Source organism: Drosophila novamexicana, unplaced genomic scaffold (assembly GCF_003285875.2).
Source record: "Drosophila novamexicana strain 15010-1031.04,08,12 unplaced genomic scaffold, DnovRS2.1 tig00000024-arrow-pilon, whole genome shotgun sequence".
Taxonomy (NCBI): domain Eukaryota; kingdom Metazoa; phylum Arthropoda; class Insecta; order Diptera; family Drosophilidae; genus Drosophila; species Drosophila novamexicana.
This window is the reverse complement of record NW_020824768.1, coordinates 2,534,252-2,550,696: the sequence shown is the minus strand read 5'-3', so window position 1 is coordinate 2,550,696 and position 16,445 is coordinate 2,534,252. Positions and strand designations below refer to the sequence as shown.

The window sequence follows — 16,445 nt, the reverse complement described above, 5'->3', positions numbered from 1 at the left end:
AGAATGGAAAAGATTACGTAACATACTAGTGTACATAGTTACATAGATTGTCTGCGTAAAGCTGGGATACTTTGTTACAATTCCACTGCGAAGCATGCTCTTTATCTCGATGACATTATATTTTATTTGTCCCAGTTCCTGTGTTAACTTCAGTTTGTGCTCAAAAAGCATTTCGCTAGTTCAAATCGATATCGAATGGAATCATTGCAGTGCTTACCTATATATAGACCTAACATTTATCGAACTTTAACCAAAAATAAGCTGGCATACAAAATGGAAAAGTTTCTTTAAGGAAGTATTCAGGACAAGCAGAAAACACGTTATTAAATAATTATGAAAATAATATAGTTTTAAGATTTTATCTGGCATGATTATAATGTAGCTCATTGCTGACATTCTAAACAACGTATTTATTTTAATGAAAATTGTGTTGTCGGACTTGCAGCTATTTCCGTTTGCAGTTCTACATGGCTTATGGTCATGTTCCGATATGGAATGCTTACCGTAAGTTAAGCAATTGCGTGACAGTGTCCACTTTGCGCAACACGCACCTCTTGACTTATCCTGATAAGATATAGCCCCAGCGAACGCAGGAGCAGGGCATCAAATAGTCGAGCATACGAGACCAACTACATTATGAACTTGTGCGATAGCAATTAGATTCAATAACCAGCAATTGGTCAGGTATATTTTTGTTGCTCTGCAGCACCTGCATGGGGTCACAGCTAATAGCGGTCAATATAGGTGTACTGCTAGTAGTTGTAGGTGTTGAAGAGTCCAGTCTAATTCGACGCATTTACAATAATTGCCACCGCTTTTGGTTAATTGGGCACTAATGAATGCGAATACGCCTTGTTGTTGCTGCTTGTTGTAGTAAAAGTGGTTATAATTGTTGTTGTTGTTGCTGTTGCAAAACCGCACACAGTTAAACCGCAGCCCACATACGTATGAGCACACACACACGCACGCACACACACAGAGACTGCCACTGTGAACCACTCAGTCAATAGAGCTAGTTGCGGCGGCCAAATAACCACCTCAATATAATACAATAACAAATTGCCTGTCAATCTACGTGTAACTTTTATAAATTTCCAGTAGGTGGCGCTGCACGCTACTAGACCCTGCTAAGCGTAGCAGAAGCAGGGCTGTTTGCCGTTTTCCGTTTGCCGTGCAGACGCCTCGCGGCGCGTTCGCCTCGAGTTTCAGCCATAATTAACAGCGGCTGTGGCAACTGTGCGAAAAACTAGGGGGCAACAATAACAACAGCTGAAATGGCAACAACAAACAACAACAAGAACAACAAGAACAACAGCTGCAACGCGCTGAGGCTTTGTGATGTTAGCTGCTGCTAATGAACTCACTGCCGACGCCCCGTTAGCGTGCCAAAGGGCGGTGTCAAGGGTGAGAGAGGGGCGCGCGACTGGCAGCATGCAGAAATGACTTTATTAGTTCAACGTTCAGCCGCGCCGTGTCGCTGCCAGTGCTCGGGCTTTTATTTAGATTTTTATTGCTAAACTTTGTTACCTTCTCTCTTTTTTTTTTGCCACTTTGCCAAACACATTCGTCCGCACAAATGAAACTGGTAAGAGCGGGGGAGCGGGGCCAAGGGCTGTATAAGGGGCATGTCTATCGAAGTCAGCTCGTTAACGGCTGTCGTTTGACTTCGACTTCAACGTCCTTCTCATGCGACACTTTGAATGTTTTAAATGAATGTTTTTTCTGCCCTTCTCCCTTGTCGTTGTTGTTGTCGTTCCTGTTGTGGTTTGTAGCTGCATTAAATTAGTTTAATCACTATGCAGACTACGCGGTCTGTCGCCCGTCGCGGCCCAGAGTCCCGGGTAAAAGCCAGCCAAGCCCATAAGTAAGCGTAAACAATGTCAAAGCAGTGCACACTGTAGTAGCCGTAGCCGTAGCCGTAGCCGTAGTAGTTTACTGTAACTACCCAAATGACCCGCTCCCAGTCGGGTGTCAATAGACACATTAACTGGGCGTGCTGCTGGCAAAATTAGCACAACAATTATGCAGGTATTAGCAGACGAGGCGACGGCGTTGATTGTGTTCTTTGTTACCTGCCTGCCAAGAGGTGTAAACAATGGGAGGTGTCCATACCAAATGGGGGTCCATACTATGCTACCTTGCGATATGCAGGCAAATAATAAATATGTATGAAAACCATTTTCTTATCCAGTCAATCTGGCATACAATCCGTAAGCCTAGACTTTATATTCAACCTAATTGCCAGCAAAATTTTGATACAATATTAAATGTGGAGCTCTTCAAGTAAACTGAATAAAAAGTTTATTTCGTATTTGATATAATTATTTTTGCATTTTCACCGCACGCGCTTCAAAATGTTGCTGAAGTATCAAATTTTGAATATGGTTTGGCAAGAGCTTTTAAATTGGCCCACACGCAGACACAGATACACACACGAACACACACAACAGCCACCGATGTGAGGCCATTAAAATACCACTTGAGTGGGCTTTTGTGTGTAACAGCGATCCACCTGTTAATCCACACACACGCACACGCGCACACACACCAACACAGATACTAATCAGAACCCGCAAAACAGTTGAAAGGTCATATTACGTATACGCAGGGTGCGCAAAACTTAAAACGAACACATTTACGAGTAGTAATACCCTGTAACCACAGATAAAATGGGTAACTTGAGCTTGTAAAATTCCCATATTACGTTAGTTAACCTTTTTTTTAAATAAGTATCGCCTTTTCAGCTTGAAGTCCTGAATAAATGTTTGCTGAAATGTTTACTGAAAGCATTATTTTGTTAAGGACTTCGCACACTAAAGTGGAATTTTATTTTGTATGTTCTGATACATATTTGCATAAACAAACAAATCAGAATAATTCTACTAAATAAAGCAAATACCGGAGAGTCGGACTAACTCCCCCGCAGAACTCTGTTATGGCATTGACCACAGAGTATGTGGCAGTCGTCGATTGCATTTTGATGTATTCATGTTTTAAGTTGACAACACTCAACCCTTGTCAGTTTTGTCAACTTATCTCGTGCCACGGGGCAGAGAAGAACAAGCGCTTCCAATGTTTTCTGATAATTACAATGGTTTCCTTTTTAATTTATACGTTTCACACACACACACACACACTGACGTGACATTAACTCACCTGGTCAAGCTAAGCCGCATGCCTTTAGCTCAACACACACACACACACAGATACACATATTCCACACATATGACACATGAGGACAGCAACAAAATGGTTGGCTGTCATGAAACATTTGTCACAATAAAGTTTATTTGCTTTCGTGTAGTGTAGAAATATATTCTATTCTTTTTTTTCATATGTTTTTTATTTGCTCAGCAGTCTCGTAGCGTATTTAAAAGCAAGTCTAAACATTTTGTGGCCTCTTGTTGGTTAGATGTGTGCGTGTTGGGGTCGCATAAGTTGCGACCCACGCGCACCCCTCTGTCCGACCTTCGCACTGGAGACATTTGTTTGCATTTCAAGTAGCAGCAGGAAATTAAGCATTTAGCATTACAAATTACACATTACTCGAATTACGTATTACAAATTACACGGTTTAGCAGCTGGGACTTTGAGTACGTCTAAAACTAGTTGTGAAAACTGAAACTAAAGCTCATAAATTGGTTGCAGTCGCACGCTTTATTGTCGTTGTTGTCCAGGAGACTCGTAATTATAATTAATTGGCAAGCTCTTGAAGCTGATGATATGGCATTTGATATGTAGTTTAGGGTCTGCCCTAGACTTGTTGCTTTTGGTTTAGTTACCTGTATCCTGGCTGCCACACGCTCGCCGTTGAAACGATTGGGGTTGAACCAACCCTTCGTCGAGCCCGTCACAAGCACAATGCCGAGCAGGAAGAAGAGTATTAACGCGGTTATAACGAGTTTCGCGCGCGTCGAAATGACCATTGCCATGTTTCAATTTTGATATTTACACACGGTGACACTTTAACACTTAGCACTAGAAATCAACTCGAGTAACACTCACGATTGCCTGGAAAACAAAAAAGATGCATGAGTTGGCATATTAATTGGATGTGGTTGTTAGGCTTGTTGTTGCTGCTGGTTGGCCACATACTACAAATGGTTTGAATGTTGTGCTTGAATGTATTTGACCCCTGGGCTGCTGCTACTGCTGCTGCTCCTGCTGCCTCTGTCGAGCGCTGCCTAATGGCTTTTGTGGCACGTATTAACCTTGCCAAGCGCTTTTGTGGCACACGCGCCTCTCAAGCGCCCATATCAGCCTCTGCTCAGACGCTCGCACTGCCACTTCCTCTGAACGCTACAAATGTAACACGTTTTATTTAATTTCTCTTCCCTCCCCCCCTCTCTCGCTCTCTCTCTCTCACTCTCTCTCTCACCTATTGCCTGTGGCTTGCTCGCTTGTCAGCATTTTCTCACCGATTTGCGCCGCAAAAGGGGCGGCTAAAAAATAAAAGCCAGAAAAATCAAAGAAAAAAAAACCAAAGGGAACGAAAATAAGAAGAAACAGGCTACGAAAAGAAACTTTATGAAAAGTTAAGCTGCCAACAAGTTTATTTGCGAAAATATTGAATTATAGCCACGTCATGGCGAAACGAAATATGTGAGTCTCAAGCAACAAAACGCGTTGCCTAGATTTGGCCACATGCTAAAGATGTCTCGGCTTTTATTTGGAGCGCATAAAGGCATAAGCCGAATGCCTGCGGTGGGCGTTGGGGCTGCTGGCGTGTCCTTGAGCGTCCCAAAAAAAAAATGAAATAAAAAACGAGCGCCAACTTTTCAACCTACATAATTGCGGTAAAAGTTGGCACACAACACACACAAAAGTATCCTTTAACACACACACAGTCACATACACGGGCGCGAGCAGTTAAGCGGCAGGCTCGGCGCGCACAAAAGTATGCTACAGTCAGCGCATAATTACGATAATCGTGTCTGTCTACCAGCAGCAGCGCAGTCCAAACGAACAGACGCGCTCGACTGACACCACTGCCACGCCCACTCACCCGCACACCTGCACACACATACACACACACATATAGCTCGCTCTGAAATGGCAGGCAGTTATTGAGTCAACGGTTGAGTCAGTGGTGTAAAACAAACTTTTTTGTGTGTGCCCAGAAAGAAAGCCAAAAAGAAACTTTTTTATGCGTCCAAGAGTCGGGACTCGAGAGTGGAGCTGCCTTTGCCATTGCCTAGCCCGGTCCCCCCTCCCTTTGCCTTCGTCTTTGCCCTTGCCTTAGTGGCACTCTTCACGCAGCATTAAAATTCTACGGCTGCAGCCCAAACGCTGCCACAGAAGCAGGCGCAGCAGTTTAAGCTTAAAGTTTGACACGGCTCAAGTTTCCTAATGAAATTACCTACTTGGACTTTTTCGACTGCGTTTTTGGTCGCGTAATGAAAAGGGGCACAACTAGGGAAAAACAATGAGAAAAAAGGGCTGCCCTCGGGGGGCAACAGCCGCGTTGGGGGCGATAAGAATATTTCATATCTACTTGCAAATTAAGTGCGCCGAAAATGAGTAATGACTTTTGAAGTTGTCATGGTAGCCAAAACGTAAGCCATTGCATAATGTAACCAAAAAATAATAATACTGCCCAAAGGGATCTAAGCTGCAGGACCTTTTCGTTTCGGTCTGTTGCCCAAGCCGTTAGCGCCTAATGAGGATAATGGGGTGACATGTTTAAAAAAGGGAACCTTACTCACACACATACACACACACACACAGACATGTGTGTGTATTTTATGTCTATTCATTGCCAAGCGGTTTTTCTTCTACATTTTGACATGTTATTTTTAATAAACAGCGTTTGACACACACACGCACATACACAAAGACAAACTTCCGCTTTAGATAATTTCATTTGGCATGTCTTTGTCTGATTCAAAGCTCAAGTAACAATGTCTAACTGATGTTCCAGCTGAGCAGGGGTTAAACATGTGTCACACATGCATCCTTAATAAGAAGCAAGCACAATAAAATGTCACCAGAAGGAATGTCTGCTCCACCCTTACCAGAGTTTACTCTGACTTGGGCAAGTTTGATCGATAGCAGCTCCTCTGCCTCCTGTTTGACAATTGCCCCAAATCCCATTCCACACATGACTAAATGTGTCACGGTGTGAGAGAGTGAGTGCGTGTGTGCATATTCATTTGTGCGTATATGTGGGCGCTCCAACGGGCACATAAAGAGCTGGTTAAATTAATAAGAAGCCAACTAGTCGGGCGCATTTCCCTGGCTACATAACAAGTGGGCGCACTGGGCGTTAACCGCTTCACTAGTCGTATAATTAAAGTCCAACGTTTGCATAATTTATCTTTATTGGTGCCGGGTTTTTGGGTACGTGCGCTTATTTCCTTGCTTGAAGGCCCCAATCGGGCAGCCATATAATCATATAAAATAGTTTTTTGATTGGCTTTACTTTCTCATGGAAGCGTTTTTTAGTTGGCCAACCATTTGGTCCGAGTCCACAAATCACAGAGCTGACCATAAAATCAGCATTGTATTTAAATTTAACGAGCTGCATCTTTATTAGCAATAAAAGATACATTATTGCTTATAAAAAGTCTGTGCATGTATCTTCATCATGACCGAAATAAGGCAATGGGAGCAGAAATATACTGTGAAAAGTCAAGCATGAATAGAAAATATAGTGCTACAATTTTGATGAGTAATCAGACTAAAAAAGAGCAAAGTAAAATATTTTTTAAAAAAGGGAGATAATCTGTGCAGAAACCCATTCAGACGAGTTACTAAAAAAAACTGTTTGAGATGTCAATTTTATAGCGTACTTGAAGTTATGAAAATCTCAGAGAAGGGCGCTACTAAAAAATGCATAAGACCGTACTATTAAATTTAATTAAATCTAATCACAATGCTGTATTACAAATTCCGTAGACATGTTAATGTATGTCAGAGAATTTGCATATATATATAATTGAAATCTGGGCGATTGCCTGTGTTCGCGTATTTATATTTGTAGACAATGGTTTAGCTGAAAACTAATTTCAAAACACAATCGCGGTACATAGAAAACAACTTATTGTGGGAGGCAATTTGGCTGAATATGTAAATAAACATTTTAAATTGAATTTTAAATTGTGTCAACATAATGGGTCAAAATATTGTATTATGATGCCAAATTGATAAATTTGCAAATCAAAATTACATATTACTGAAAATAAAGCCCACATTGAGGGGCTGGCATGTAAGCCAACGGTGTTAACAACAACAACAGCAGCAGCAGCAGCAAAACACACAATCAAATTGTGATATATTTAAATGTACGTCATACACACACACACACACACACGCACACACGCAGAGAGAAGGGCACGCAACATTCAGCAATGAAAATTTATGACTACACAAATATATATATATAAGTATGTATTCATGCTTGTTGCCAGTCTTTAACACGAGTCGAACTAAGCCCCGCACAGCAAACCAATATATAAACTATTTAAAGTTCTCGGCTTTTGATACTCCTGTTGTTGTTGTTGTTGTTGTTACATGTCATATGCGTAATACCATTTAATTAAATGCACGCACCGACTGCACAGCAAAAGCTGAAAATGTCCAAATACCATATTTCAGCTAGTCCATATTTTCGGGCTGCGGAGGGAATTGTTATGAGGCTGAAATGCGTGAAGTCGCAATTGAAATGCTGAGCCTGAGCCTGTGACAGCCGCAAAAATAGTTTTGTGACTCGAGGAATTAGTGGAGTCATGTTTTAAATATTTAACTTCTGGCCCCATATGGACAATGCTTATTTTGGGATGTCATCAATAGCCTGGCTTATACTTTGTCCGTCTGTTAACCTTATATCTGTTGCCAGAGGTCAGAGTAAGTCTGCGTATAGCTTTTGTTATAATGCAGACGCTTAAAAGGCCTTTTATTTAATAAATAAAACGTATATTCGTTTGCCTGGCGGCCAGAACGCTAAAGACAAAGGCGGCCGACCGAGCGCACAATAGTCTACGTATACACAATATTACGCACACAGGCGTACACACACACAACGTTGCTTTAATATGCACATGTGTGAGTGTGTGTGCGTGTGTGTGTGTGTGTTGGTTATTCATGCTTGTTGTTGCTGCTGCATTGCGCTGCCTTAATGAGTTTGCCTTTGATTTGGGCCAACGCGAATAAGGCGCAACGAGCCTGGAAAGCCGCTGCCTCCGCCCCTCCCCTCCCCTCCCCTCCCCCACCTGCTCCTAGTCCATCCTACTCCGCCCAGCTTGTCATAATTTATGCGCAGCCAATGCCCAATTTGATAGGCAACAGCCTGCGACATTCAAACCATTTGTGTGGCTTATTGTACTCCTAATGCCAGCAGAGTACGAACCATATAGCATATATATATTCAAATATATATATATATATACATATATATATTATTAAAATGTATGCATGTATTTACCTTCGAGTTGAGCGCGTTAAAAGTCAGTTGGATTAAGCTATAGCTTTAACTACACGATATGCACGTGGTAACGTATTTGTATATGTATTTGCATTTGCATATGCAATAATAATATAATAATATTGAATATGTTGACAAAATCACAGATAATTAAATTACAATAGTTATTTATTAATATTATTTTTTTTTTGCTTTACACTTTCCGATTGTGTTATTTCTTTTATTTCGTTCAAGTTATGCACTTATTGGCAACTCATTTGTAATTACAAATGACAGCATACTTTATTTGTTTAAACAAAAAACGAAATAGTTGTGGCAATGTGCGTTTGTTAGCTGGGCTGCCAGCCGTTGGCTCCCGCTGAGCGCAATTAATTTGCTCGCTGCCACACCACATGCATTTTTGCGTTGTGCAATTGATTGATTTCCATTTGAACAAATTCACTGAGAGCCAGCTGCTGGGGCAGGGGCAGCTCGACGCGCGGGGTACTGACAATGGCAGTGGCAAAATGTTGTGAGTTTTAAATTTTTCATCTTCAACTTGAACCGGCGACGCTTTTGGTCCACACGAAACTTTTACAACTGGCGACGGCGACGACGGCGACGACGACGACGACGTTGGCGACGTTGGCAACGGAGCTGTTCAAATTTTACACGCTTGACACGGCGATGGCAATGGACACGGCAAGTAGCACAACAAGAAGAACAAGAGCACAACACAAAATGTACAACAGCAATAACGCGAACTGCAACAGGAGTAAAAAGCCGCGTTGCCAGCCAAACTAATTGTAAATATTTGCTCGGCGGGCAAACAAATTTGCGTTGGTCTCTGTTGATTTTTTACGCCACACTTTATTTGCCAAGCCGGGCGCGGGGCTGGGCTTGCAGATATGTTGGTAATTTACTGGCTATAGGTAATACTCGAGCATTACGTTTATTAATTTTGCAGAAAATCTGGCCAGGCGTTTAGTCAACTGCACGCGATATAGGCAAGGGACACGCGCAACAATCAGCGACACGAATGCGGCCAGGAATGTTGTTTGATATGTGACGTGTTCAGGTTGATATGGTCTCGAAGACTGTTCCAGTCAGAGGGGCACTGGGGCACTGGCATTGGCAGCTAGGTGAGTGGTCGCAATTTCAAACGTTTGCGCCATCTTTGCTTCATCTTTGAACGCATAATTGAATTTTAATTGACTCGAGTCCGTTGGGGCTTCGATGCTTTTTTGGCTGGTTTCGGGTTCACGTTACACGTTACACGTTTCGGTTCACTTGGACATTATGCAAACATATTTCATTTAGGCATAAATCACTTTCGTTTTTTGCGGCTAAACTCGCGCAATGGCTTCATTTACGCCTGGCTCACACATAGCCGCATACGCTTCACGATGCCGACCAGCGTCGGCGACGACAGCGCCGAGGATGAGGACGTGGTCGAAAACAAGACCGAGCTACCACAGGAGGCGACGAGTCAGAGCGCGACTTCAGCGTGTGCTGTGGCAGTGTGGAAAAAACGTAGCGCTGCCTCGTCTCAGCCGTACGCACATGTTAACTGTTTGCGGCACCGAACGCGACTGAAAGGTAAACGCACTCGTCTCGGCCAGGCCCAACGTAAGCCAAATCACAGCAACATGGCGCGCACAACATGGACACACAAACACACAGGATACACTGGCTCCAGCTGAGCTCGTGCCTCAGACAACAAAATTTCACTCGTGCCCGCCAAGACTTCGTCCTCACAGGCGCTGAATATAGCCCAGAGAGCGCGTGAGCCTTGAGTGAAACTCCGTCACGCTCGGCGTATACTTATTATGAGTGTGAGTACCTTATGGCTGAGCCAAACTGTGCGCTCTGAGTGAAGCCAACTGAGTGCCACATCTGAGTTGTCTGCCAATTTGGCCGCTGCGTGGCAAACTGGCGCCCCATAAGGGTGCAGTGGTGGAATTGTTGCCAGCAGGTGTGTTGAAAAGCTCTAGAGCTAACTATTTCAACACATCCGTTGGTGCTTGAATGTTTGAATGGTTGAATGGCTGCCACTTGCAGCTATTCAAAGAGTACTTGCTTGTACTTACGAGTACATTGAGTTCATTGCACAAGAGTTTCGAGTACATATTGAAATGCGTAAAGGCATGTGGTCTTGATGTCTTTGATGCGCCGCTCTGTAAATTCCCAAAATGCCCGAGTTGCCCAAATTACCCAATCAATTGCGACCCCTTAGCCATTAAATAGACATGTGTGCTGCCGGTTGGCGTCTGTTGTTACAATAATTATTATACGTGAAAGCAAATTGGCCGCCGCCAGAACTTACCTCGAAGTGGCCACCAATTATGGAACCAGCCTGGCCAATGTACAGCACCGAGGCCGATGCGAATACCAGCTCAAAGGGATCTCGCACCACAGTCGTGGTGTTGCGCAGTATGCAGTCATAATAGAAAACCACTTTGTCACTGTACACCTGAAATGCAATCGAGTTCCACTTGTCCGGCACGTGGGCAACCGCAAAACTGGCCAGCTTCCGGCCCGCGCTCTGGTCGGGTTGCGCATAAACCAGCGTCACATTGTAGCTGTTTTTGACAACCGGCGATAGATGCACGCCCAGCTGCACCACAGTGTCCAGTGGATTCACCACGCTAAACAGATAGCCGCCCTTTAGCGAGCTCTGGCGATAGGTGATTAGTATGGCGAACTCGTATAGCTTCTCGGGCAGCAACATTTGATAGGGCGACTTCACATCTGCAGTGGAGAGCAGCTTGAAGGCCGGAAAGCCATCCTCTCCCTCCGCAAACTCAATGCCCGTATACTGATTGCTGTTCATTATATCAGTCAGCATATATTCACCGAGTGCATCTGTGGATATAAAAATAGGAAGGAATAATGATGAATAATTAATATGGCAACTGGGATAAAAATATGCCAATCGATGCCAATTCAAATAAGTGTACAAGTAAAGTTATGTGTACGAATGTTGATGCCCGCCTTAAGATATGCCTTGAATAAGTCTGTATCATTATATTATTTAAGGCCTCCCGAAAGCGTGCAACGAATTTTTTAAACAATTTGTTTTTCTTTAAATTAATAGTTATTTTTCATATTAAAATATTAATATTATCTGCTTCATATATTTAGAATAAGCAAACATTTAACATTAATTTTCTGGCTAATAGTCAAGTCTTGAATGTTGTACAAGAGTTTTAAGGAAACTTCTAACTGCTTAGTTAAATTAAAAACGAAATGTAATATTTAAATGGGGTTTATATTTACCTTTAATGGTCTGGCCACTTAATTCGAAAGAGCCCAAAACCGGAACCAGAAATGGCAGCACCAGCCAAACGATGTACAGAAACGAACGCATTTTTAACAGGCAGAATGCTGCGAAAAGAAGTAAAAGTAACTAATATAATATATATATAGAAATAAGAAAAGAAGTATCTTTAAGATAAACAATTTTTTAAAATACATAATACATAAATATTTTATAGCTAGTATAGTCCAGGTTATTATTAGTACTATTATTATAATTTGTATTATTATTATTATTTTTAGTAAAGAATATACTTATAAACTATTTACATTCTGAGCCTCTTTTTTCAATTCTCTAAATGACACCGATCTCCGATCCGCCTCAATCGGAACTGCTGAGTATGGTTAATTTATAGGGTATTAGCCCAACTTGTATACCATTTCAGATGTCACTTTGGTAATGCACCTGCACCTTTGCGGCAAATTTAAGCAGCCGCAGACACTTTATCCACCGGACACAATCATTGGTAATACGAGACCATTACTATGCGCCCCTGGAGCGGCCACGTGCTTATTTGCAGGTCTGCAGACTTGTTTGCAATTAGGAATTGTGGGTGGACGGTGCCTCAATGTCAACCACACCTGCGTTGCCCCACATGCCGCTTGCAACCGCAGGCATCAAGCTCGAAGCCAGACAATTTTGCGGTCGTTTACAGGCAAACAACTTCATGCGTTGCACTGTTGCACATGGGGCAAGTTGTATATGTGAGACAATGGCTCAAGCTCAGGCCTATTGCTTGTCGAGATTAATGACAATAAGATGTTGTGCTGATCGCCGAATTGTTAGATGTTATTTATACTTTAAGCTAAGATAAACGAAAGAGTTGCGCAGACACACCCAGCTGGCAGGGAGTTCATGAAAATGTCAGAGGGCTCAAGCAACAAATTGCCCATAAATAAAGTTTGTCAAGTGAGCGGCAAAATAAAATTGTAGTTGCCCACTTAATAAATCATTATATTGGGCTGGGCTCATTTGGTAATTACACATGCCCAAACAGCAGCAGCTGATATTCAAATTCAAATTGTCAACACGCTTATTTAGCTCGAACCCGGTTCCAAGCCCTTCACTTGGGCATAATCTAATACAATTAATGGGCGCCATATCACACACACACACACGCGCACACTCTACAACTATGGGAGTACATAGAGACATGCGTATTTAGCTGACCTCAAATTGTCTCGCTGGACAAAAGCAAACAATTAATATTTATCGAGTTTAGCGTAGCACACGACATGACAAGAACCCAGCTATATACCCAACTATATAAAAACAATACTCACTCATACGCACGAGTACCCACACTCTGTGCCTATGCAAATGACGGTCAATTGTGAGCGGCAAGTAAAAGTGTTTCATTCAATTAATTAAGAGCACATTTTGTTTATAACATTTTGATGATGCCAATTCTGGAATGTTCAACATGACTCGAATTATGAAAGATTTGAGAGTGTATATAGATCTAACTGATTAGATACCACTAGAAATGGATAAATGTGCCAAGAGACGAGGGAGAAGCTACAATAGAAGTTACTCCCGATCTAAGTTGCGGATAACTCTATTAGAAATCTGCTCAACTCCAAAAGGGGTAAACAGAGAAGAAAAGATACTGGTAAATTTGACACTCGCAAGCCGAACAGTTTATGCATTTTAATCGGCTAGTGTACATTTGTTAGCAGACACCATCAAAGCTTAAAGAGTTCTATACTTGAGTTATTCGTATAATGAGGCAACATTTATGCTGTTCACAGAACAGGCCTGGCCCGCCCAGGCATGCCCGCATGCTTGAGGCGCCCAAATTGCCAGCCAGATGGGTAGCTGTCAGAAGAGCTCAGTTGACAGTGTTAAGAGTGCTTGGGATGGATCGCACGTAATGCCGATTAGTAGGGTCTAACCAACTTATTGTAACCGTTCCTCTGCAGCTGCGGGGGCGTGGCAGACAATCTGTGTGCTTGCAATGGTGTAATCAAAAAAAAATACACGTTAGATTCGTTGGCAACGGAAATCATGTAATCATATTTCACACTCGTAAATTTGTGATTCATTGTGATTTTCCGCCGTGTTTGTACTTTCACATATACCGTATATATTTGATTTATGCTGCGCCATATGCGATCCGTCAAACTAATAAGCGAACAAATTTTATTTGAAAATCAGAAACAACTGCTGGAAATCCAAATCAAAATAGATGATTCCGATGCCCCAAAACCCATATTTTTATATATATATTTATATTGAAATGGAAACAAATCGGAAACTGAAAGTCGTAAAAAGCTACGCACTTTCACATCAAATCCAAAAGTCGTCAGAGCGTTGCATGCTTCAAAGCGGGCGCAAGAAGAAGACGAGGAAGAAGACCCAAGAACGCTGTCAAATGTTGTAAGTAGCAGAGGCGAGCGAAAAGAAAATCGAATAAAAATTTATTTTCAATAGTAAATCGGCTCAATATGACTGCGGGCCACAAGAAAGGGCTACGGACAACGCCTGCACGGCGTATGTACACATGTATGTGTGTGTGTGTGTGTGTGTGTGTGTGTGTGTGGCTGTGTGTGTTTGTGCTGCTGGGCAAGGTGAGGAAGCGGGGGCAAATGTGTGCCAGTATGTCAAATCAAGCAGCCCAACCCCATGTCGTCGACGTCGTCGTCGGCTGCTTGGTTGTTGCCCCTAAGTGAACTATTAGCTCTGTTGATTTTATATTTTCCAATTTGTTGTACTTTCCCCAGCAACAGCTGTTCGCAGCGAGGGTTAGCCCGGCCGGAGTTGGGGATGGCGGCTGGGCTAAGCTCCTCGGCGGGGGCGCCAAAAAATGCGCTGTCATTTCGCTCGACATTTTGTCAACGTTTATTGTGCCTTTTTTTTATGTTAGCCACCCTCCTGCAATTTGTTCTGTTTGATTTAAAGGATTTGCATGCCAAATTTGACTTTATTTGTTTTCGCTTTTGTTTTAAAGACACACGCACACACACACACGCGCACACACACACATGCACATCAACAAGTCTGACACTTGGCACATGCTTGGCTGACTGTTTTGCATGTTAACAATTTAAGTGCCTCCATTCAAGGTGGAAATATTTTCCAAAGAGCTTTGCATTAATAAAACGGCCTTAAGGCGGCCAATAGCCGGCAGTGGAGCGAGTGCAGCGAAACAAGTTGTTGCGACATCCCAATCGGAGCATTAACCCGCATATGGAGAGCGACCCGGGCCCGGGCCCAGGTCCAACTGTTGCACGCCGAGTCGCGGGCCGCAGCATCAGATCTACATGTTTGTCAATCTGAATAACGATTAAAGCCAAAAGGTAACTTGATATCGTCAAAAATTCGTAGCTCTTAGGCCTTAATAAAGGTACAGCATGATAACGAAAATGTAAATAAATAATTAAAGACATGTTAGACAGCACACGTAAACGTAAATAAAAAATGTAGAAGCTCGCATAAGTCCCAAAAGCTGATCTCATAGCGCTCAAGGTGCATATGTACACATATTCAAAACCGAAAGCAATTTCAAGCAGAAGCATACAAATTAATATTGTAAATAGATACTGTGAATCATTGAAATATTCAACGGAATCGGCTAATTGCGTAAAAATAATTTCGGATTTGATGTCTATTGTTTTTTTTTTTGGTTGCACGACTTAAATGTATCTATTACAATTCTCAAGAAATTTCGCTGTTTCGTGGCATTTGGGCCAATTTATCTATAAAGAAATATTGAGTTGCACTTTCATTATATTCGAAGAAAAACTAAGAGCATATGCATGCTGGATTAATTATGAATCAATTTAAACAATTTCTAATTCAATACATTGGCATTAATTTGCAATGTCGCCCAAGCGTAATTCTGGGTGTGTGTATATTTATGCAGCGCAGTGTAGGCTTCGAACTTTAGAGTTCTTTTGTTTGCTTTGTAGTCGCCTTTGCCATTAGATATTATTTACATATTCGCCACGTTTATTAACTGGGTTAATTCCTTTCGAAATGGCGCCCTGAATTCACTTTCAGCAGCAGCTGCAGCATAAAAACTAAATAAGACTTCGGTTTATCCAGCAGAGGGAATGACATACATAGAAACTGCTGCCGCGCAAATAGCGCAACAAAATCAAGTTATAAACATGAGCCAAAAATGGCACACAAAGCGATTCCGCTAGACGGTTGCCAGGCTCGATAGCCGGACAATCCACAGACCAGTCGGGAGAGTTGTGTGTCTGTGTGTGTGTGTGTGTCTCGGTAATTAGCCGCATACCATCAACAGCTCCCCCCGCAGCAACAGCAGCCACATCGGCTGCCAAATATGTATGTGTGGGAGGGGGCCAGTTCTCAGTTTCCCTTTCCCAGTCGCAACAGCTGCCAGCAGCGGCATGGAACCCGTCGCCAGCTCCCAAACGTATTGCCAGCCTGTTGCCAGCAGCGATTTAAATAATCTTCAAGCGTCGAGTGCTACTCATATTGCACTTAGAGCTGTGGGCCACGTCCAGTGGCAGCCATGTGCAACACGTTGTCGCAACGCGAACATGGAGGCAAAGCAGTTCAATGAGTGATCGGGATGGCATTAATATAGGCATGGGGATGAAGGCAGTGCTCCCGCTGACTCTGTACCTCAGCCTTTGCGTGCGCCTCTCTGCCTGTGCGTGTGCCTGTGCCTGCGGAGTCATCTCATCGATGCTGATGAATGGGGTGTGCCGAGTCATCATCATGTTCTTTATTGCTGTCATTATAATGTGTCTT

At 42.7% G+C, this 16,445-nt stretch overlaps 1 protein-coding gene across 12 annotated transcripts in view; it reads right to left on the bottom strand.

Annotated features, from left to right (window-relative positions):
- Positions 1-16,445, bottom strand: part of LOC115771012 (collagen alpha-1(XV) chain) — a 53,317-nt gene that overhangs the window by 27,973 nt on the left and 8,899 nt on the right. For 8 of the 12 annotated variants that reach the window (XM_030716519.1, XM_030716520.1, XM_030716522.1 and 5 more), the window contains exons 3-4: positions 11,681-11,788; positions 10,728-11,266 (exon numbers count right to left, since the gene is read on the bottom strand). In XM_030716519.1, coding sequence (XP_030572379.1) covers positions 10,728-11,266; positions 11,681-11,771 — 630 coding nt within the window. In that variant the 5' untranslated portion in view covers positions 11,772-11,788. Of the gene's footprint in view, positions 1-3,782; positions 4,012-8,422; positions 8,472-10,727; positions 11,267-11,680; positions 11,789-16,445 lie in introns of those variants that run through there. The other 4 variants (XM_030716527.1, XM_030716528.1, XM_030716529.1 and 1 more) reach the window with 1 other exon arrangement.